Source organism: Biomphalaria glabrata, chromosome 5 (assembly GCF_947242115.1).
Source record: "Biomphalaria glabrata chromosome 5, xgBioGlab47.1, whole genome shotgun sequence".
In the NCBI taxonomy this organism is placed as follows: domain Eukaryota; kingdom Metazoa; phylum Mollusca; class Gastropoda; family Planorbidae; genus Biomphalaria; species Biomphalaria glabrata.
In genome coordinates this window covers 18,549,335-18,571,483 of record NC_074715.1, presented here as the reverse complement: position 1 = coordinate 18,571,483, position 22,149 = coordinate 18,549,335, and the positions used below count along the sequence as shown (strand labels likewise).

The window sequence follows — 22,149 nt, the reverse complement described above, 5'->3', positions numbered from 1 at the left end:
TAGTAAATATACTCAACACAAATAGTAACGAAATCCATATTGAGCCATTTGGAATTGATACTGGACTTTAAAAAGTAAAGCTTTCTGGAGTGGATAATTGACAGATTTGAAAAGTAAGCTGGAAGAGTTGGAGGTCCAGAAATGTATGTACGTAACGCAACAAAAGTTGACAGCTTTCAAAGAAATGCCGCGAGGTGAGGCACTTATTTTTGACGCATGGAATTGTCTTCCAGATTACTACAGTGAAGTGAAAGGGTTGGCATTTGGAGTACTAACTATATTCGGATCGACATATTCATGCGAGCAAGCGTTCTCTTGCAAGAATAGCCAACTAACAATTGAAAATCTACAGTCGTGTTTGAAACTAAAAACAACAAGTTATGATCCAAATGTATCCAACCTTTCTACAACCAAAGCCATCGCCCTCATTAAACTTGTTTGCTCAATTGTTTTGCTATTGAAGTACAAGTTAGTGTTGTATGTAAATGTTTAATTCTTTTAATTTATTTACACTCTTAATAAGTAATTATGTAATAATCCTATATATATATATATCATCTAATTTGGTGTGAACAAATACTAGTCATATATAAATAAGTAGATTTTTTTCCCTTTTTTCGTTTTTATTCATCAAAGAACTTTATTTATGCGAGTACTATTTATAGTTGGCAAGAAAAACTTTGTGGCTCCTTAAAAACTTTGAATTTAGTAAATTGTAATTTTTTGGCTCTTCCGACTCAAAAGGTTACCGACCCCTGATCTAGACTTAGACTTAGATCTATTTCTAGATCTAGACTTAGATGTAGTTCTAGACCTAGATCTAGATCTTGAATCTAGATTTAGATCTAAAACTAGGTCTAGATCTAGCTAGACCTATGTCTAGTTTGTATGACAAATGACAATCGAGATTAATTTGTATTTGCTTGTCAAGTCATTTGTATACATCTGTACACTGTAGCTAGCTCACTACCTAAAGTGCTAAAGTAGGTCAATAATTTTTTTTTGTTCGTGTTGCCAATTTATCTAATTTTGTAAGAAAAATAAATCATTTTAGTTTCTCTTTATTACATGTAACATGTTAATAATTTTGAATGTATGGATAAGGTTAATAATTATTATCTTTAAAAAATATAAGTGTACGCTAAATGAATATATGGAGATGCTGTGGCTGAGGGGTAAAGCACTTGGAACCGGATTCCCGTGTTCGAATCCTGGTAAAGACTCTACGTGGACTTCTTCGGGGCCGATTTTGAGTTTGTGTTTCCACACAAACTGTCTTTGTAACCTTGTTTTAAAATGTTTGGCTTCTTCAGATATATTTCTGACATAACTCTCGGGAAAAACATCTGCCTCTTTACAGGACAATACTTTATAATTTTAACACCTTTATAGGGCCGCCTTAGGCATAGGCAAACTAGACAGCCGCCTAGGACCTTCGATTGGTGGGGGCCTCGCACAGGACATTTAACAATTCTTTTTAGAGAAGACATGGCGAACCTTATGCACAATGTTATAAGGTTTTTAAAAAATTGCGTTTAATTTTTTTTTTAACTATTTATTTTTCTATTTCATTGGAAGCCACCAAACTCACTTTTCCTAGAGCCTGCAGTTATTTAACGACGCTGCCCCTTACAACTAAAATATCTAATCATATTTTTTTAATTTTAATATTTGAAGCTCCCATCATTATTTCTTCCCTTATACTTTTCTGTCCCCCAATACAAAACAAAAAGGTCATAATGTGAATGACAATTTATAATTGAAATGTACAACATCTACACAATAATAATCTGGTCTATTTCAATCCAAACAAGAGGTCATGGCGTCCTAGTCCGAAGCAGCGTTGAACGAGGACTTGGCGAGCAGTACAGGAAACAATAAGTCAATTTAAACTTCGGTTTCTTTTCCTGTGTCATTGTCAACTTGGAGATCAAAACTTGTTGAACCTGTCAGAGAAACAGTAACCAAACCCAAATGTTAATGTCAACCTTTAAGTGTCTCTGTTATGGAGAGAGTGTCAATGTTTGTTGAGTGTAACAATAGACAGATGCTTTGGTTGTGTAGAATAGGGATAATCTGATGAAACCATAAGGTTAATTCAGTTAATAAATAAAGATGACAGTTGAAGAGGGAAGTACAAGCAAGAGACATGACTCAGAAATGACCGGTAGTTTTACAAAGCTTATATAAACTTACTCTGTCTGTCTGTCTGTCTGGTAAAAAGTATGTACACGTGATTTCTCCAACACCCAATCTCGGATCAAGTTGAAATTTGTCACAATTATTTCTTTTTTCTTCGAACTCATCAATCAATAAAAAAGAATTAACCAATTCGTGAACTATTGGAAATACATTATTCTTTTTGGCATCTCGAACAAGGGAAGAAATTGCCTTTGAATGAAGTGGTGGTATAAGCTGAATTAGTCCCCTTTATAGATAGTCTTAGTCTTAGTCAACACAAACCTGAAAAGTAGGACGAGACTATAGAAACAATAGATAACTATAAGATATTCCATGTTCATAAGCTCTATACCAGCAGAGTGGTTATCGTGTTGGCTTAAGAAGGCTTGGACCATGAGTTTCAGTAGGATATTGATAACTCCATTCATGGAGTTCGCCCTTTCTTTTTATGTTGATAAATGCTTTTTTATTTTTAGTCTATATCTATTACAAATTTAATTACATGAATGATCCAAACTAATTGATACAAGTACGCTTTTTTTTAGTATTTTTTTTATTTTCTTGTCAGAGAGTTAACTTTCTGTTTCATTAGGCAACTAGTTATTGAGTTTCTAGTTTCTACAAACATCTACTTTCAAGTTAAATCTTTGTGTACTGTTCATAAAAGTGAATTTAGTTTTATTTAATAATAAAGTTTGTTCAAGTTTTTTGTAAGTTCTACATTAAAAATTGAATACCTACATGGGTGGTTTAGTTGTACTAGATATCTGCCACTACAAACCAACGACAGAGCATTAACAGTTACATGACAGAATACTACGTCGCGGGAATAAAATAATAATTCTATAAGTCATTCATGTTCAACCTTAGATTAGGATTAGATTTACGAAACGCGTACACATGCCGAGCCAATATTGTTGTTTCACTTTATTTTTAAATATGCCGATTTTCTGCACTGTTTTCAAAAGTTTCTACAGGTCGTATGTGGTCCATGGGTAGTAGTTTAGACATCGCTGGTACAATTTATTACAATACATGGACTTACTTGAAAGAACACAAAATCATCTACTGAATTGTTAAAAGATTTCTCTGTAAGTCTCTTTCATTTAGAGATTTGACAAATGCCTTAGATCAGATGTATTCTAAGAACAGCGAAGAGCTCTTTGTACATCCTCTAGCTCTGCTCTTGTACGCTAAAACTGTCATATATAACGGAATCACATCTATCGTACTGATACTCTAGCTCTGCTCTTGTACGCTAAAACTGTAATATATAACGGAATCACATCTATCGTACTGATACTCTAGCCCGACTTTAAATGCGAAGAGGGTCCAGACTGCAACAAGCAGAAGCAATAGAAAAAGATAATACTTAAAAAAAAACAAAGCTTGTGTAAGGGAAAAAACCGCTAAGTACTGCCATTTATCTAAAAATTACAGGGTTTATATCCCTTTCTATTATATAAAACAAAATGTAATAATTATTTCTAAATGATCAACTATTTGGTTAATTTTTAAATTGATTCTTGTATTGTTATCGACTATGAGAGAATATTTATTCAAAATTTGAACTTGATTCGTGAATTGGAAGTGGGAGAAAAAAAACGCGTCAAAAAGTCGTAAGGGGACTGAATTCATATATATCTTATTAAGTAGCATTTATTCCCCTTATTTCGAAATCCAAAAAAATAATTAATCATCAACAATAAATTAACTTATTGTTTAATTTTTGTGATTTATTCATGTCTTGTAAGGCTTAATGAATGATTGTGCAAAGTTTTAACTTGATCCAAAAATCGGAAAAATAGAGAAAAAATATGGTTCAAATCTCTTACCAGACAGACATACGGGCAGACAGACAGAGTGAGTTGATATAAGCTTTCTAAAAAGAAATCATATGGGTAATCTACAAGATTCCTAACAAATGATTAAACAACCCGAAGTTGATATTTTGATGTGTATTTACTAAGTCAGCCAGCGGGAAATCGTACTTTTGTGATTATTCATTGCTATTATCATTATATGGATATCTAGCTCTAATACTAGACCCAGACTTCTGATCTAGTCTAGATCTGGATCTCCCTCTAGACCTAGATGTAATCTATATCAGATGAACGTTAACAAAATTTAAGAAAAGCTTATTTACTATTTCTATAAAATTGAAGCAACCTTAAATGTACCCTGTTATTGTATTATTTCGGAACACTAAGGCTGTTTACGCCATGTTTTTTTTTTTAATTTAAAGTCCAGTCAAACCGATTTACATTTATTTAATTTTTACTTTTAAAAATTCTAACGGTCAAACTCGAGTTTTCCCCATCTGGCCAACAAGCTAGTAATTCTTTAATAAGCTTTATACATGAACTGTTCAATTTTTAGGAAAATCATTAAAGCCGTTTTTGAAATCAACTGTCCAGGTTGGTGGATCCAGGTTCCATTAGTTCTGACTAAAAATAGAGGCATTGTTTAAAAAAAAAGAAGTAATTTTTAAGTTCATTCAAAAGTTGCCAGGCTTCACAAAGACTTACTTCCTCTGAAAAAGTTCATCTGGCTGTCACTTTTCTCTGTCTTCATGGTGGGTAGTACGGGCAGTACTGGAAGGTCAATAACGGAGCTGTTCTCTGATTGTCTGTCGGTTTCTTTTCGCCTGTAAATGTTGGCGTTGTGTGCGTACAGTACGGTCAGCGCCATCAGCAGCGCGAAGAACCCGATGGCGCCAATCCCCACCAGCAGCTGGCTGTACTCTCCATTTTCGTTGGCATGGTAGGCGTTCTCGTGCTTGGCGAAGTCCACTGTAGAAGTAAACAAAATGTTGCAACAAAAGTTGGATTTAACGTAGTTCTCTAGGGGTGTGTGTGTGTGTGTGTGTGTGTGTGCGTGCTTGGCGAAGTCCACTGCAGAAGTAAACAAAATGTTGGAACAAAAGTTGGATTTAACGTAGTTCTCTAGGCGTGTGTGTGTGTGTGTGTGTGTGTGTGTGTGTGTGTGTGCGTGCTTGGCGAAGTCCACTGTAGAAGTAAACAAAATGTTGGAACAAAAGTTGGATTTAACGTAGTTCTCTAGGGGTGTGTGTGCGCGAGTGTATATGCTTGTGTAAGAAAGCGCGCTGGAAGGAATAATAAAATAATCATATTAAAAAAATGAAGAACTATATTGAGCTAATCAGTAGAATGGGATGGGATATAGGACAAAGGGACATAAACAGCTTGAACCGATGATACAGTTCTATAAATGTCTATATTGATATGCCAGTGACTATTACAGTGTGTTGGACACTCATGCACTTAGACTTAACGAACATTATAAAGGGAATGGTTACTTGTTTAAACTCTGATCAGACAAAAAATAAATGCATGTTTAAAATATTAAAGAGACTCCTGTATAACGTTCCCTTAAAAAAAAGGTTGAATGGTGTCCCTAGCCCTGCCTGCCAATCAAATGCACTGTGTTTATTCTGTGTAAGGGAAGCAATCTTTACATTGCTGAGAGTTATATTTGTAAGTGGGGAGTTCTTGTTTTTTTTAAGGATTTCTACAATAATTTAAATGTTTTAATTTATATCCTAAGTTGTTTTGTTCTCGACTTTCAAAGGCCGTTTAGAAATTACAGGATTCTACGTATAATGATGGGCGTAAAGAAAAGGACAGTTGGCAGGCGACACCATCAAGATGCACACTATAGAGTTCCACTCAACAATAGTCAAGGAAACGTACCTTAACCACATTTGGATGTATAGCGTACATGATGCCAACTCACCTGCGTTAATTGCCGTGTGTCAACGAAGATGCCAAGAGACCAGTACAACGACCAACCAACATCAGAGATGGCATGAGAAGTCTAAAAGTGGATAGAAATTCAGAAGAAAAAAAAAACTTACCTAAAAGACACTTTCCGGAGACGTGGTGGCATGAGAAGTCTACACTTCTGTCCACAGATGTACACTCCTTATCACAGGAACGAAGGCAGTTCTTACCAAAAGTGTTGTTGTGACAGACTGTGACATTCATCAAGGTGACGGGGGGAGAGAGAAATATATTTAGAGTTCAACTTGTTGAGACATAAATATTAGTACGTAAGGCGTAGTTTTAAGCCCTTTTAAAAAACTTGTTAAGATATAAAGATGAGTACATAGGGCGTAGTTTTAAGCCCTTTTAAAAAACTTGTTTAAATATAAAGCTCAGTACAGAGGGCGTAGTTTTAAGCCCTTTTAAAAAACTTGTTAAGATATAAAGATCAGTACGAAGGGTGCTCTTATAACCACAAATAATGTTTCATGCTATACAGCTGATTTTTTTTTTTTTTTTTTTTTTGCTTTTAATGTAAAAGTTCTGACAGTGCTATGATAATTAGAGATTTGATGTCAGTGCAAAGGCTACAATCTGGTATTCTCCTGGCTTTATACATCTAAATATGAAAATGGAGAAAACTAGTCGCCCATTATATTTTTTTCTCAGAAAATGGTCGCTTTTTAAAACAATTATAACAAGACAAAATAGTCTGAAAACAATTCGAATGTAGATTCAAAGTTGTTGAAATAAAAAAAGTGAGAAAACTAGAAAAACATAAAAAATACTTTAAAAATAAATTAAATAAAAAAAACGTATATTAAGTGTAATTGTATCAATTAGTACATGTACAGTCACCCGTGACATAATATATGTATAGCATAACAAAATATGTGTACCTATTGCATTTGTTTAGCTTTTACCTTACTCATTGCTCTATGATCCTATCACTTGTCTGGACCAGTTGGGAAAGGGGGAGGGGGGGAGACGTAGGAGGTATTTGTGTGAAGGTTTACACGATCGTTTTTTAATGCGTTAAAAAAAAATATTCTATCAGGGCTCAGAGAGTCCTCAGGGGAACTAATTCGACTTATACCACCACATCTGTCAAGCACAATTTCTTTCCCTTGTTCAAGATACAAAATAAAAAATAATTAATAACCAATAGTTAATTAACTAATTTTGTTACTTTTTATGTTTAATTCTTGTATTTTTAGGTAAAAGAAATTATTATACAAAATTTCAGATTAATCCTAGATTGGGTGTGAGACAAATAACGTGTACAAACTTTTTACCAGACAGACAGACAGACAGAGTGAGTTGATAGAAGCTTTCTAGAAACAGGATATTACTTTCAATTTTCGTTAACCCTTGTTATACTACAAGTACCTTGAGGCACAGGCGTAGTGAGGGGGGCACCATGCCCCGGGTGCCACCCTCAGGGGGGCGCCATACGCATTCTTTATTTCTATGTGATGTTGATGGAAAATAGGAAAAGGAGGGGGGGGGCGCCAATAATGTACCTTGCCCCAGGTGTACGTTTTGCTCACTACGCCTCTGCGTTGAGGTTCAAATTTATATGAAAATGTGAACGTCTTGAAGAAACAAAATGTCGTGGAGTGGGAAACAAAATGTCGTGGAGTGGGAAACAAAATGTCGTGGAGTGAGAAACAAAAGATAGGACTGCATAATTGATAATGAAACTAATGTAGCTTACCTTCGTCACAGAGGGGTGGGTTTGAATAGCCCATGCAGCCTTTGTTACAAAGGCCCGTCGTTTTCTCACAGCTGAAATTGAAGCATCCATTACTGCATGGCTGCAGACACCTCTCCCCCCACTTCATCGGCGGGCAGTCGCCAGAGGTTTGTGGCCGCGCGAGATCGGTACCAATATGTTCATCTGGGTCAGACTCTTAGAAAAAAAAACAAATACAAATACTCTTAGCTTACCAACAAAATCGTTGTATTGATCAAAGCAGTCACACATGGGTTTCTATGATTTACTGGTAATGAATGTTTTGTTATATATGTATAAGAATGAACAGATGAAATCCTTGGAGAATATTAGTTATCCATTGTTTGTTTGTAAAAAGTTTGACATGTTTCTGATGTTCCTTTAGAGTTGAAGAGAATTTACTTCCTAGTTTAAACCTCCCGCAGGACGACGGAGGATGGGAGCGGCACGGTTTGAATCCGGGACCAACGATAAGTCCTAACGATAGTCCAGCGCGCAAACCTCACGACCAGGCAACCATTTAGGTACGTTTAGTTTAGACCTCATTCGAACGGTGGGCACCAAGCCCTGCGTATTCTCAACACCGCCATTCCTGTCTTAGAAGTCACTATTAGGTTCCATTGTATAGCACAAGGCCATTGTTGTCAAACTAATCGTTTTAGAACTAAGTCTAGCTACTTTTTTTTTTCTCAAATCTTGTAAAATAATTTCAAAATAATAAATGAATGATTGAAATTGTGCTCCGTATGTAAATACAAAATATCAGCAAGCATACTTGAGAATGCTGTTGGTTTTGAATGTAACTTCCAATTGAAGTCACATATTAAAAAATGTACATCTTTATTTCAACACCTATAGATCAAGGAGTCAGAAATGTAATGACACAAAATCGTCTGCATCTGTGGTTAACGGTTAATATTAGTTAAAAAGTATGTCGAACAAGCTATTTAAATCTGGGAAGGTGAACTTCTATCTTAACCTGACTATTTGAAAAAAAAACATTTACCAGAAATTTAATTTAAAATCGTCTGGTTAAAGGTCAATTGGTCAAGACGCTCGTAAGTGCTCAGCCACCTGACACTATTTGGTTGTGGTAACCTAGACCATATTCTAATCTTTCCCCACTCAGTCTGTCTGTCTGTCTGGTAAAAGTGTGTACACGTTATTTCTCCCGCACCCATTCTTGGATCTAGCTGAAACTTTGCACAATTATTCATTGACATAGACAAGACATGAGTAAAAAAGTAACCAATTAGACAAATAATTACAGTGATTCGTTATTTTGTGAAATTGCAACATGGGAAACTACTTTAGCATTCACAGATATAGCTAAATTTGCTGGGTTAAGTCCCCTTAAATAATTTTAACGCTATTTTTCCCTCACGCATTCTTCGATAAAGTTTATTCTTTAAACTATTATTTATTGTACCTAACAGAACATGAATCATTTAACAAAAATACTCGATTAGTCAATCAATTATTGGTAATGTATTATTTTGTTTGATTTTGAATAAGGTAGATATAGTTTGAACAACAGAGTTCTTCCCCTTTAGATAAGCTTTTTCTTTTTTTTTAATCACCATCGTTTGTCTTAGTGTTTTTTTCTCACTCGAAGCTGCTCTTGCTTTCCTCAACTTTGTCTGTTCCTGAAGGAGGTCAGCATAAAAAAACTAATAGTCAAAGATCTTACGTGGGTTTTGATACACTGAGCTCTTCAAACGAGCTCTTCAATTTTGGGAAGCGTGGTCAAGAGGCTAAGAATTGGCTATGAAAGGGGCTCTAGGCTCGACACCCGACTTGAGCAGAATTGTGTTTACTGAGCGCAGCACGGCACGGCAGCACGGAAAAACCTTCTCCCAGATACCCCCTCCCCACACTGGTTCTCAAATGAAATTGAGCATGCTATAAGCATGAAATTAGCGCTATATAAGAGCTTTAATTTATTTATTATTTATTTGCTCTTGTATAAGAAAACAAACACACAATGAACAGGTTATAAATGGCAGTCACAATACACGTGTGATAGTCCATGAGCTTGTTTTGTCTCGCCAGAAATGTTATTGTAATGCAATGTACTGATAAACTCACTGATATGTCGATAAAATGAGTTAAGTGATAGGTGCAAAGGTTACGTATTTGGCAGAAGGGGGACTATTTAAAGCCCTGCATGCTATATATAAAGTTAAATTAGAAGAATAAAGCAATCAGTCAGACGGACATGAAATATAGTGTTCAAATAGCGTATACAAAATGACCAGCCTACTATTACAGCATACCGCCAATGTGGCTGTGTAAACCAATGACCAACGCTTGACTACAGTATCACATACATTGTCATAGTGTTACTTGGAAACAAAGGGCACTGTGACTGGGAGGTTACTTTGATTTAAAGATGTGACCTAACCGTCTCACCTCCAGAGGAATATCTGGTACAGCTGTTCAAGCAGAGAAAGATGAGCACCAGTCTGTCCCTGCTGTACATATGTAGTGGCAAGACCTAGAGAGAGAGAACAGAAGTAGCAAGATTATGAAGTACTATTTGCTTTGATTCACTTCCTGTTGAACAATCATCTATAGGATAGTGGGAGTTGTTTAAAGAGAATTCAATATGAAACATCGGAATTCAAAAAAATTACAAAAGGAAACTAATTAACAAAACATTAGTTTAGAACAGTACACTATATTAGATTGTCTTTTTCTCATATGTAACACGGTGTGAAAGAGCAGCTTTCTAATTATAAATGACGCATTATTAGAAAATCACGAAACGTATCATTATACTATCCTAACATTAATATTATTTGCTTTCAATGCTGTTAGCTCTTAGCGTGTCTCTGTAAGTTATCAGCTCATACATCATTATTTTGAAAGGGTTTTTAGTGGTCTCAGTGTGAAGCTATTTCTTGTTTGTCTACCTCAACGTCAATCAATCAAAAGAGCTCTATTAACGCCCTTGAAGGTTCAAAATACATCAAAGTGTAACGGCTTCTTTGGATGCTCTAGATGAGAACCTTTTATTTGTCAAATTAAACATGCGAACTTGACACAACAATCAAGAAAATAAGCCTTACAGTGTCTTACCACTGCATAATGGCCACAGCGTGTAGTGTGTATTATAAATATTTGTCTTTAACACATAGATATGATTTTATATAAACATTTTGTCAAATGAATGCAATAAAAAGAATTGTTCAATATGTGTTTATTCGTACATTAGTCACTAATGGTCTTTCAAAAAGAGCCACTTATATATCTATATATTAGATTATGTGTTTGTGTGTAATGAAGTGATTGTCGTGTTTCGATTGACTAAATAGATTCTGTTTATCTGTTATCTTAACAAATAGTTAGATCGTAATGGTCTAACTCGTGAGTTCATAGTAAAAAATAAAGTGTCCTTTTCAGACCTTTCGATCTATAGGGTACATGAAAATCTCATCTGTTTCTTTGGCTAACGGTTAACGTGTCATGTGGCCAGCATAACAACCAACAGCCTTTTCTTTCCCCAGCCAAAGTCAGGTACCCATTAGAGTTGGAGGGACTCAGTGGCACCCTCAAAATCCCAGTCTTCACCGAGATTTGAACCTAGGACCGGAGGTTCGGAAGCTAAGCACTTATCCAGTCAACCACCTCCCCCCCCCCCCCTAGTGATTACAGACAATCTTAGCACCAAGCTTTTGTATTTGTATTTTATGGTTTAGTTTTGTGTATGTGTGTGTTTGCGCATGTGTGTGTGTGTTTTGCGACTTTACTTTTTAGTCTTCTATTTTGAATTGTCAGTAATTTTAGTGATTTTAAGAATTACATTGGACGTAGAGAAGATTTTATCTAGAAACCTAGATCTACATCCAGATGTTCAGAAATAAACCCAGCTTTTAGATTTAGAATTTTTATCGGATATCATGTACAGTATATCTTTACATTAATCTAGAAAAGGGTATTGGCTCTAGAAGTGAGATCTAGATCTACTATCTGACTATCATCTAGACATTCTAGTCTAGTTTCAAAAATTTAAGTATTTAAGAATAATTTAAAAAAATAGACTTAAACTTATATATAGTGATTAATGTTCAAAGGCCTATATTTATTTGTACTAGAATGAAAATGAAATGAAGCCCCAGTTATCATACCGTTTAATATTACATCATTTTTCGTTTAAAAGACACCAAATATCTTTAAAAAATGTGACATTGTGCACCATAGTTCAGAGAAATTACATTGGTTTTTCAATCCTTATCAATTCCTCTGGACTGCCATGCCGCACCAAATACTTTGGTACAAACACGCCTAAATTGAAATGTCCCCAAAATCGGGAATATCCTTCATAAAAAAACATAGGTTAGTCTTCGAGTCCCAAGTTTTATAAGGAGTGCAGTATTCCATGATCCTAAGCAGTCTTAGCTTTGATCTACATATTTTGCCTCATCCAGCGCAAACATAGCAGTTGTCTGCATGAGGTCGATTTCGAAGCAGAACATTTCGGCGCAGTCATTTAGGCGCGATGGTCGTTTTAACACAGCCGTATTGGCGTGAATCATTTTGGCTCGAAATCTTAAAGTCAAATTTCGTCCTCTTATTATGTTTTTAAAAAGAATGGCACATAATGATGTTTTGTATGTTTAAACGTACTTTTGTATGTAAAGAGCGATAGTCATTATGTGTCCATCCGGTTTGGGATTAAGTCTTGTTTGTATTTATTTTTTATATCACAAATATCATAATGTCTGGGGTGGAGGATTGCGGTCCACAGGTTTGAACCCGAAACCATCGAGACGACATGTTCCGAACTTATATAATACCATCAGGCAGCCATCCCTAGTTCGCAAGTTGCGTTTATAAGATAGTCAGAATCATTAAACTTATTTTTTTTTTGGTGTGTGGGGGGGGGAATTGTATAGCCTACTATAAATACTATATATAAGTATTGGGGGGGGAACGGGTGTGAGAGAAAAAACGTGTACAAACCTTTTATCTGACAGACAGACAGACAAAAAGAGTTATAAAAGCTTTTTATTTAAAAAAAAAGACTTATATGACATTACTACACTCACACAAAATAGAATTTAAAGCTACAGAAAAAAGTAAACATCGATTAAACATAGATTAAACATCGATTAAACAAAGATTAAAGTAACTTGTATATAAACAATGTAGAATTTTTTTTTAGACATTTTATATAGCTCTAAAGAATGGAGGTATATGAAGAATGTTCTGTAGCTACTGAGGAGAAATACACTGGCCTAGATGTGGTCGTGTTTTCTGACGACTTCGCTGTGATGTTCTCTGACCTGGTCTCCTTGGGACGTAGACGACAAACTGTTTATGAAAGAAAGAATTGGACAGTCTGGTCAAAAGTAGAGAAATAGAATTACTATCTAAGAAAGAAAGATGTGTACAGTCTGGTCAAAAGTAGAGAAATAGAATTACTATCTAAGAAAGAAAGATGTGTACAGTCTGGTCAAAAGTAGAGAATAAGAATTACTATCTAAGAAAGAAAGATGTGTACAGTCTGGTCAAAAGTAGAGAAATAGAATTACTATCTATGAAAGAAAGATGTGTACAGTCTGGTCAAAAGTAGAGAAATAGAATTACTATCTAAGAAAGAAAGATGTGTACAGTCTGGTCCAAAGTAGAGAAATAGAATTACTATCTATGAAAGAAAGATGTGTACAGTCTGGTCCAAAGTAGAGAAATAGAATTACTATCTAAGAAAGAAAGATGTGTACAGTCTGGTCCAAAGTAGAGAAATAGAATTACTATCTAAGAAAGAAAGATGTGTACAGTCTGGTCAAAAGTAGAGAAATAGAATTACTATCTAAGAAAGAAAGATGTGTACAGTCTGGTCCAAAGTAGAGAAATAGAATTACTATCTAAGAAAGAAAGATGTGTACAGTCTGGTCAAAAGTAGTGAAATAGAATTACTATCTAAGAAAGAAAGATGTGTACAGTCTGGTCAAAAGTAGAGAATAAGAATTACTATCTAAGAAAGAAAGATGTGTACAGTCTGGTCAAAAGTAGAGAAATAGAATTACTATCTAAGAAAGAAAGATGTGTACAGTCTGGTCCAAAGTAGAGAAATAGAATTACTATCTAAGAAAGAAAGATGTGTACAGTCTGGTCAAAAGTAGAGAAATAGAATTACTATCTATGAAAGAAAGATGTGTACAGTCTGGTCCAAAGTAGAGAAATAGAATTACTATCTAAGAAAGAAAGATGTGTACAGTCTGGTCAAAAGTAGAGAAATAGAATTACTATCTAAGAAAGAAAGATGTGTACAGTCTGGTCAAAAGTAGAGAAATAGAATTACTATCTATGAAAGAAAGATGTGTACAGTCTGGTCCAAAGTAGAGAAATAGAATTACTATCTAAGAAAGAAAGATGTGTACAGTCTGGTCAAAAGTAGAGAAATAGAATTACTATCTAAGAAAGAAAGATGTGTACAGTCTGGTCAAAAGTAGAGAAATAGAATTACTATCTATGAAAGAAAGATGTGTACAGTCTGGTCCAAAGTAGAGAAATAGAATTACTATCTAAGAAAGAAAGATGTGTACAGTCTGGTCAAAAGTAGAGAAATAGAATTACTATCTAAGAAAGAAAGATGTGTACAGTCTGGTCCAAAGTAGAGAAAAAGAATTACTATCTATGAAAGAAAGATGTGTACAGTCTGGTCCAAAGTAGAGAATAAGAATTACTATCTAAGAAAGAAAGATGTGTACAGTCTGGTCCAAAGTAGAGAATAAGAATTACTATCTATGAAAGAAAGATGTGTACAGTCTGGTCCAAAGTAGAGAAATAGAATTACTATCTAAGAAAGAAAGATGTGTACAGTCTGGTCCAAAGTAGAGAAAAAGAATTACTATCTAAGAAAGAAAGATGTGTACAGTCTGGTCAAAAGTAGAGAAATAGAATTACTATCTAAGAAAGAAAGATGTGTACAGTCTGGTCCAAAGTAGAGAAATAGAATTACTATCTAAGAAAGAAAGATGTGTACAGTCTGGTCCAAAGTAGAGAAAAAGAATTACTATCTAAGAAAGAAAGATGTGTACAGTCTGGTCAAAAGTAGAGAAATAGAATTACTATCAGCGTAATGCTCTGTAAAGATGAATCACTCTAGAAGTTATGAAGTATTTTTTTTTCTTATTCTATCTCTAGCATATACTGCCCCATGGTATTACCAGCAACGTCCCATCTACAGCCCACACATTGTTAAAAGAAATGTTCCCCCTCCCCATCTTTACAGCCTTTTCTTTAAGGTCTCTCAGAAGTAATCAAGAGCTCGCTCTCTCTCTCTCTCTGGTTTCCGCAAGAAGTCTAAAGCCAAAGATTCGCTCATCATTGTGAATACATGCTGTACAAAGAAAAATACCTTGTTTTATTAATAGAGCTAGAAGTCTTAGAGATATCATTATTTGGTTTGTGTATTTTGTTTGAATCTTACTTTTTAACTTTATTATTGAAAAATCTCGGACTTCTCTCTTCCCAAGAAGCCAGACGTACACGCAGACTACAGCCACAGCGGCCAACAGGGCGTAGAAATGGAGGAGTTGGAGCGATTGCTTAAACAAAGTAACCCACGATGTGGGCGGGAGACTCTCCGCCTCTGAAAATAAATAAAAAATGTATGTTGAAATATGTCTGTTATAATATTGATGTTGAGACCAATAATGATTGCTGGGAATAACTAATGTACTATTTAATATTGTTGGCTTTGGTGGAAGATTATATTAGGTTTGTTCATTTTACATTTCTCTAGATTACCCTTTGGTTTGTGATTGACTTATATATATATAGAATCTTCATCTAGGAAATAGTAGTATATTATTATAAAATACTTGTGATTGTTAGTATTTATAATTACATAATTGGTACACCTTTTTTTGTGCTAATTTCATTACATTAGCTTAATACATTTAACCAATGATCTTTTGAAAAAAATAAATAACCTACTTTCATGACAAAATGCAGATCTGCATTCACAGACTCCTGTCACACTATTGCATGTTCTGTTGTGACATCGTCTGCTGCAAGTCTTGTGGCAGTTGTCTCCCCATTTCCCGTGTGGGCACACTGGGAGAACACAATGTAGCAACAATTTGAGAACATTCTGAAGTAAAATTGTATCCATTATTCTGGTTCGGGTCATTTTTAATAGAGCTAGACTAACAATAATAAATCTGCGCCGTTAGATATTATCTTTACCAATTGATTTTGTTTCGCGCAATTGCATGCTTTTAGTTTTAGCTCTCTCAACGCGCTATGATCCTACTACTTAACTGGACTATTTGGGTAAGATAGAGGGGAGAAAGAAGGAGGTAACTCTGTTCTTGTTACTGTGATCGCTTTTTAAATGCAATTAGTTTTTGTAAGTTGCACGACTTCAATTCGATCTCCTTAAGCCAATACACTAACCACTGCGCCAGCGAAGGGCTTATGAAAATAGAATTTTTTGTATTGAATTGCTATTGTTATTTTGAAACCGTATAACCAAAACCTATTTCTCTACACAAAATATAACTTATGCCACCACATGTGTGAAGTAAAATTCCTTTCCCTTACCAAATAAAAAAATAAATTACCAATAGTTAACTAATTCGTTAATTTTGTTTTGTATTGATTCTTTTTTGTCTGGAACAAGAAATAATTGTGAACATTTTCATTTTGTGCCGAGATTTAGGTGTGGGAGATATGATGTGCACAAACGTTTTACCAGACAGACAGACAGACAGACAGAGTTTTAGCTTTGTACAAATATTTAATTAAATAAAAAGACAACAGAGAGAGATGTCATTTTATTTTATTCTTTGATATGGACAAAATTCTGCACTAAAAATAACAAAATGAGTCCTGCTTCAAAACGTAATGTACTGTTAAACTAACCTGGACTTAAACAAGATCCATTAGCTGGATAGCAGTCCCCCTGGCACTCCTCTGAGCAGGTACTGTTGCACATCAGTCCCCAAGTGCCGGAGTCACACTCTGTCCATTGATAATTAGGTGGATTAAAGCCGTTTTCAAAATAAGTCTCAAGAAATATTTTAAAATGTCAATCGGCTTGATATATATTCTTGTATTCTAGACACCATAACCACCATTGAAGCTTCATCATATTTAAGTCACCAAATATATATGCATAATATATGTTAGCAAAAAAAAATACTGGGTGCTAAGGAGTGTGTGTGTCTGTGTGTTTCTATGGTGACGGTGGGAACAGGTTAGCGATTGCTTGGTGTCTATGTAGTGTGAATAATGAAAGATAAACGGCATTGTCGTCAGCTGTCTTGGGTAACACAGACAACTCCAGAATGACAGAGGGAAAAAAAGTGTTTTATAGACTTTGTTCAAAAAACTATTTTGCATTAATACTAAAGCCTTCTACATTTTGTGTATTTCACCCTAAGTTAAAATTTTGTCTGTAGTGTAATAAAAGTTATATGTAGTATTGTTCACAAAGAATTTATTCAAGTTATTTCAAATTTTACAGCGGGTTTAGTTGTCAACCAGCAGTTTGATGCTACAAGTCAACGACCGACCACAACACAGGGACATTTCGAAAATATCTGAATGTTTTGAAATATCCGTTTCCACATAGGTTCAAACTTTTGGTATTTGTGCTATCAGAAAACATTACGTCATTTTTTAATTATAGAAACTAGTTAAACATTGCTTGCTGTAAAAGATTCGAGGAAAGGAAGTGGAAGCAATAATGTGAACAAGATTCCACCCAGACAGACAGACAGACTGAGTTGATATAAAGCTTTGTAAAAAGAGCAATACAAACGAAACTAAGGTGACTTGTTTACCTGTATCACACAAGTTACTGACTGGACTCATCTTGTAACCAAACGCACAGAGAAAACATCGGCCGCTGTTAGGGTCACATACGTCTTCTTTACAGTTCTCTGGGCATCGCGTGGCACAGTTCAAACCGTAGTAGCCAAGTTTGCAATCTTTAGGGAGTGGCAAAAAGATAGAGGTTCAATATTGCGTGCTATCTGTCAGACATTTGGTGCAGGAAATAGCTCAATGCTTCGGCTAAGTTTAACTTTTATTTTGTCTAATGGTCGCTTTCTTGCTTAACATTTCTATCATCCTTGTTCAATGGCTATTTCTCTTTATGTTTCTTAGTCACTCTTCCTCTCTCTCTCTCTCTCTCTTTCTCTCATAGTCTGGCCATGTCTCTCTTTCTCGCTCTCTTTCTCTCTCTTTCTTTTTCTCTCTCTCTCTTTCTCTCTCTGTCTTTTCGTCTTTCTCTTCTCCTGTTTATCATTCTCTCTGTCTATAATCTTTCTTTCTGTTGGTAACTATCTCTCTGATTTTATCTGTCTCTTTCTTCTACTCTTTTTCTCTTTCTTTCTCTCTCCCTCCCTCTCTATTTCTCTTTGTATATCTCTCTCTTTCTTACACTTTTGCTCGTTCGAACTCTCTCTCTCTCTCATTTCCTCTAATACAATTGTTACTTAACAATAAAAAGACCTACTTCCTAAACACTTAGGTGGACCTGTGTAACCCAAACATCCCTGGTCACAGAGTCCAGTAATGGCATCACATGACCTGTTGAAACATCGACCGTTACAGTTTCTCTCGCAGTTCTCTCCCCACTTTGATTTTGTACAAGCTGAGATATTCAGAACAAGAGAATATTTGCTAGAAGTTAAAAAACAATATTAATTTCAGAGTTATACACGGCATCCATTAGCTATAATGAGGGCGATATACAGACTACACACCGGATCCGACTACCGGTAAGCGTTAAAAAGGGGGAAGAAATGGTCTTCTACAAAATCTAATAAAAAAAGATTACACTTAGATTTTTAGATCTTTGTCTGGCTTTATTGCCTTTTCCAAAGCTAATATGAACTCACTCTGTCAGTCTGGTACACATTGTGTACACGCTATTTCTCCCACCTCCCATTTTCGGATAAGCTGAGAACTTTCAACAATTATTCATTGTCCATAAAAATACCTGTATCAATAAAAAACAACAACAATAAGATAGTTAATTATTAAGTGGTAATTGAATTAGTTTTACATAGAAAAATTAGATAAATATTGCGGTATTCATAGATGTAGCAGTATTTGAGTGATTGTTTTCTCTTAGATTAGCTTTGTTTTATAAAATTTTTATATAAATATATATTTATTGTTTTTTTTTTTATTTTAATTTTTATTCTTTGCTATTTAATCTTACCCACTATGACTTTAAGTTTATTTGTGTTTCCCTTTCAGAGCTTGCGATCTATGGGGCAGATAATATTGAAGTCATCTGTTACATGGAACAACAGTTAACGAGCGCGGTGGCTGAGTGGTTAAGCGCTTGGCTTCTAAACCTAGGGTCCTGGGTTCGAATGTCGGGATTTTTAGGTCGCCGTCGAGTCCACCCAGCCCTAATGGGTACCTGATTTTAGTTAGGGAAAGCAAAGTCGGTTGGTCGTTGTGCCGGCCACATTACACCCTGCTCGTTAACCGTTGAACTTTACTTTACTTAACAAGCAGGGTGTCATGTGGACAGCACAACGACCAACCCACCATGACTAGGTATCATAAACTATATAGATAGTTCTATCCTCCGCTGGATATACCTATGAAATGCACATAATGTATACTAGTGTCCCCGACCAAAAATATCCTTTAATATATTATCAATCATTTTTAAAATCAAATGCCCATAACTAGTAAAGAAATATTTTATAATTGAAATATCTAGCAAATACAAGGGCATTAAAGATTAAAAGTATGCTAGATTTCTTCCATATGCTGGTCATTCTCTGAATCCTGTGGTCTCATACTCTTGCCAGGGTGTAGCTTTGTGTGCTGCACGCTGCCTAAGGGTCGTAACCACTTGATTTTTTGTCAAAGTTGGCTTCCAAAGCCGTCTCTTGCTTAGGTATAGCTGCAAGACAGCAGAGGTTTGAATTCAAAGTTTTCTTATCCAAGGCTTACGAACCCCTCCTTCCAGAAGCTCACATTTAGGCGCCAGTTACTCGCCTATGTCGCATCTTCTCTTAGTTAACGTTGTTCCGCCGGACCCAATGTCTAAGACACACGAGATGACCAGGAGTTGAGACGCATGTCAATGGAAGTATTTTATTTGTACTGAAGTGCTTTTAACCATTACCACTTCCGGCAATAACACCCTTATGGGACCAGTCTAGGCCTAGATATGAAAGTTCTACTCCATAAGAATGGCAAAAAGAAGATTATCTCTTTATGACACGAAATTTCCAATTATCGAGGAACAATTGTTGAAGTTGTAACTATTCAGTTAATATGTTTTAAATAGCTTTATTTCTGACATCAGTGGAGTAGAAGCCCTGGCGTGAAGAGGTCCAATGAACCTGGGCTCATGAACACTCAAAATAAATTCAATTCAAAAACAAAAAGTGTCAAGTTGGCGGAATGATGGTCTAAAAGACATGAGATTTAATATTTTAATATGCTCAATGTGTTGGCACAAATGACTTTGTGTTTTGTGTTGTACGAAAGGGAGAGAACACAAAGATCGTGGTACAAGTAGATACATTCAATACAATTCAACATTGTTAAGTCCAAATAGGTCGGTGCAATCAAACATTGTTAAAAGTATGAAAATTTTGTAAATCTATAAAGATTTGACTGGCTTTTTATTATCATTAAGTTTTTAAATTTTATTTTATAACAATTGTCCATGCACACACGTAGTTATTTCAGACTTCAGAAGTGACACTTGGTCATCTTCAAAGTTGTTTATTGATATAGATTTGTAAAGAAGTTTAATAATTCAAAGCTGATTGACTTCGCCTGCTGTTCAAAGCTCTAGACGAAAAATACTAACCCTGTAAACAAGTGCACAAAAAAGACACTTGAATTACTGCAACTAATCTCATCGTATTGTGTAGTGAAAGTCAAGATGTATTTTACTAATAAATAGAGTCTAGATCTAGCAATACTTATTCAATGTTTTATTATAGTAGACAGATCTTTTGAATGATCCTGGAAAATAAGAAAAAAAAGTTTTTCAAGTAGCGCCTATTTTAGAGCAATCGGGTTTATCCGACTGATGCGCAGTTTGAAAGAACAGGCCTATATAAACATATACATGTACGTATTTGAATGTAGGTGTTATATCTTATCTTTTCTTATCTTATAAAATACAGACGTTAATTCACTATATAATCCTCTTTTTTTAAAACGTTTTTGCCTATTTAATGTGAATTGCGGGTTCTCATCATCCAAAACATTCAGACTTGATCTAATTGCTTATGTTGGAAACGTGATTCATGTCTTGTCTATGCCAATGAATTATTGTGTAAAGTTTTAACTTGATCCGAGAATGGGTGTGGGAGAAATAACGGATTCAAACTTTTTATCACACATACAGACATACCGAGTGAGTTGATAGAAGCTTTCTAAAATATACCAAGATTTGTAATTGTTACATCAATGTTGAAAAAAAAAAGTCAAACAAGAAGTTGCGTTGTAAAAGTACTCAGTTAAACTGATCCACAAGAAGTTTGTCATCATTCATACAAGAATAAGATGTAGCCAGGATGTAATGTGAACGGTTAACTAGAGTTACATCCCTTCTCTCTGCCATTGTTATAGGAAGGCTGACTAGTCGGGTGGTTTGCGCTTGGGACTATCGTTCTGATTGTTCTGAGTTCGAACACTGCCCACTTTCATTCCGTCCAGGGGGTTTGAACTAGGACGTAAAAATGTTCAGTTCTGAAGGAAAGCTCAAAATGTAGAAAAAAAAAACACAAACAAATCAAACGAATTGAACACAAAATATTATTTTAATCACTTCAATGAGAGTGTTGAGATATGTCAATACAGTTTTATACGAAGTTATTACTTGACTCGGACAATCACCTATTACACTGTGTGTGTGTTTACGTATGTCTCTATTTGTAAGAACTTTCTTCTGTGTGTGTGTGTGTGTGTGTGAGTGAATGTGTGAGTGTGTGTGTACAACGTCGAACCGGCAGAAGTACTTCTTTTTCCATGTCATTTAATAACAAAACATGTCTATAATAATTAGACAGATATATTTTACAATGATATCTTTCTAAACATTGTCTTTACAATGATGTCTTTAAGACCTTTTCTTTACAAGGAGTATTTTACATTCTTTTTCATTCAAAAGACTTTTCTTTTAAAGGAATATTTTACATTCATTTTAATTCCAAAGATTTTGAAAGACTTTTTTTTTTGCTAGGGGCATTTTACAGTCATTTTAATTCCAAAGACTTAAAAGACATTTTCTTTACAAATAATACTTTTATACATAAATAATGCATTGCGTATTGTATTCTTTGCAACTCTTTTAAGTACTGACATTCTTTTCTCTTCCTGTTCGACGTGGCGTTATTTAATAATGGAAGTCATTACTATCTTACTATTGACTTCTATTGACATTTAATGATAAGATCTACTTTACAATTCTTTCATGATAACATTCAACGTTCTCTC

General features: G+C 35.0%; 2 protein-coding genes across 2 annotated transcripts; both read right to left on the bottom strand.

Moving 5' to 3' along the window:
* Nucleotides 1–1,737: 1,737 nt before the first annotated feature.
* Nucleotides 1,738–11,982, bottom strand: LOC106069157 (uncharacterized). Its single transcript, XM_013228764.2, has 6 exons — nt 11,832–11,982; nt 10,114–10,198; nt 7,684–7,878; nt 6,059–6,175; nt 4,710–4,973; nt 1,738–1,946 (listed from the first exon to the last, which is right to left on the bottom strand). Exons 2-6 carry the CDS (start codon nt 10,181–10,183, stop codon nt 1,888–1,890), a joined length of 705 nt encoding a protein of 234 aa, XP_013084218.2. The 5' UTR covers nt 10,184–10,198; nt 11,832–11,982; the 3' UTR covers nt 1,738–1,887.
* A 747-nt stretch (nt 11,983–12,729) lies between these two features.
* LOC106069158 (multiple epidermal growth factor-like domains protein 6) lies at nt 12,730–20,667 on the bottom strand. The gene is made up of 7 exons (XM_056028876.1): nt 20,513–20,667; nt 18,179–18,316; nt 17,502–17,648; nt 16,579–16,677; nt 15,649–15,768; nt 15,140–15,301; nt 12,730–13,017 (listed from the first exon to the last, which is right to left on the bottom strand). Exons 1-7 carry the CDS (start codon nt 20,562–20,564, stop codon nt 12,884–12,886), a joined length of 852 nt encoding a protein of 283 aa, XP_055884851.1. The 5' UTR covers nt 20,565–20,667; the 3' UTR covers nt 12,730–12,883.
* Nucleotides 20,668–22,149: the final 1,482 nt, after the last annotated feature.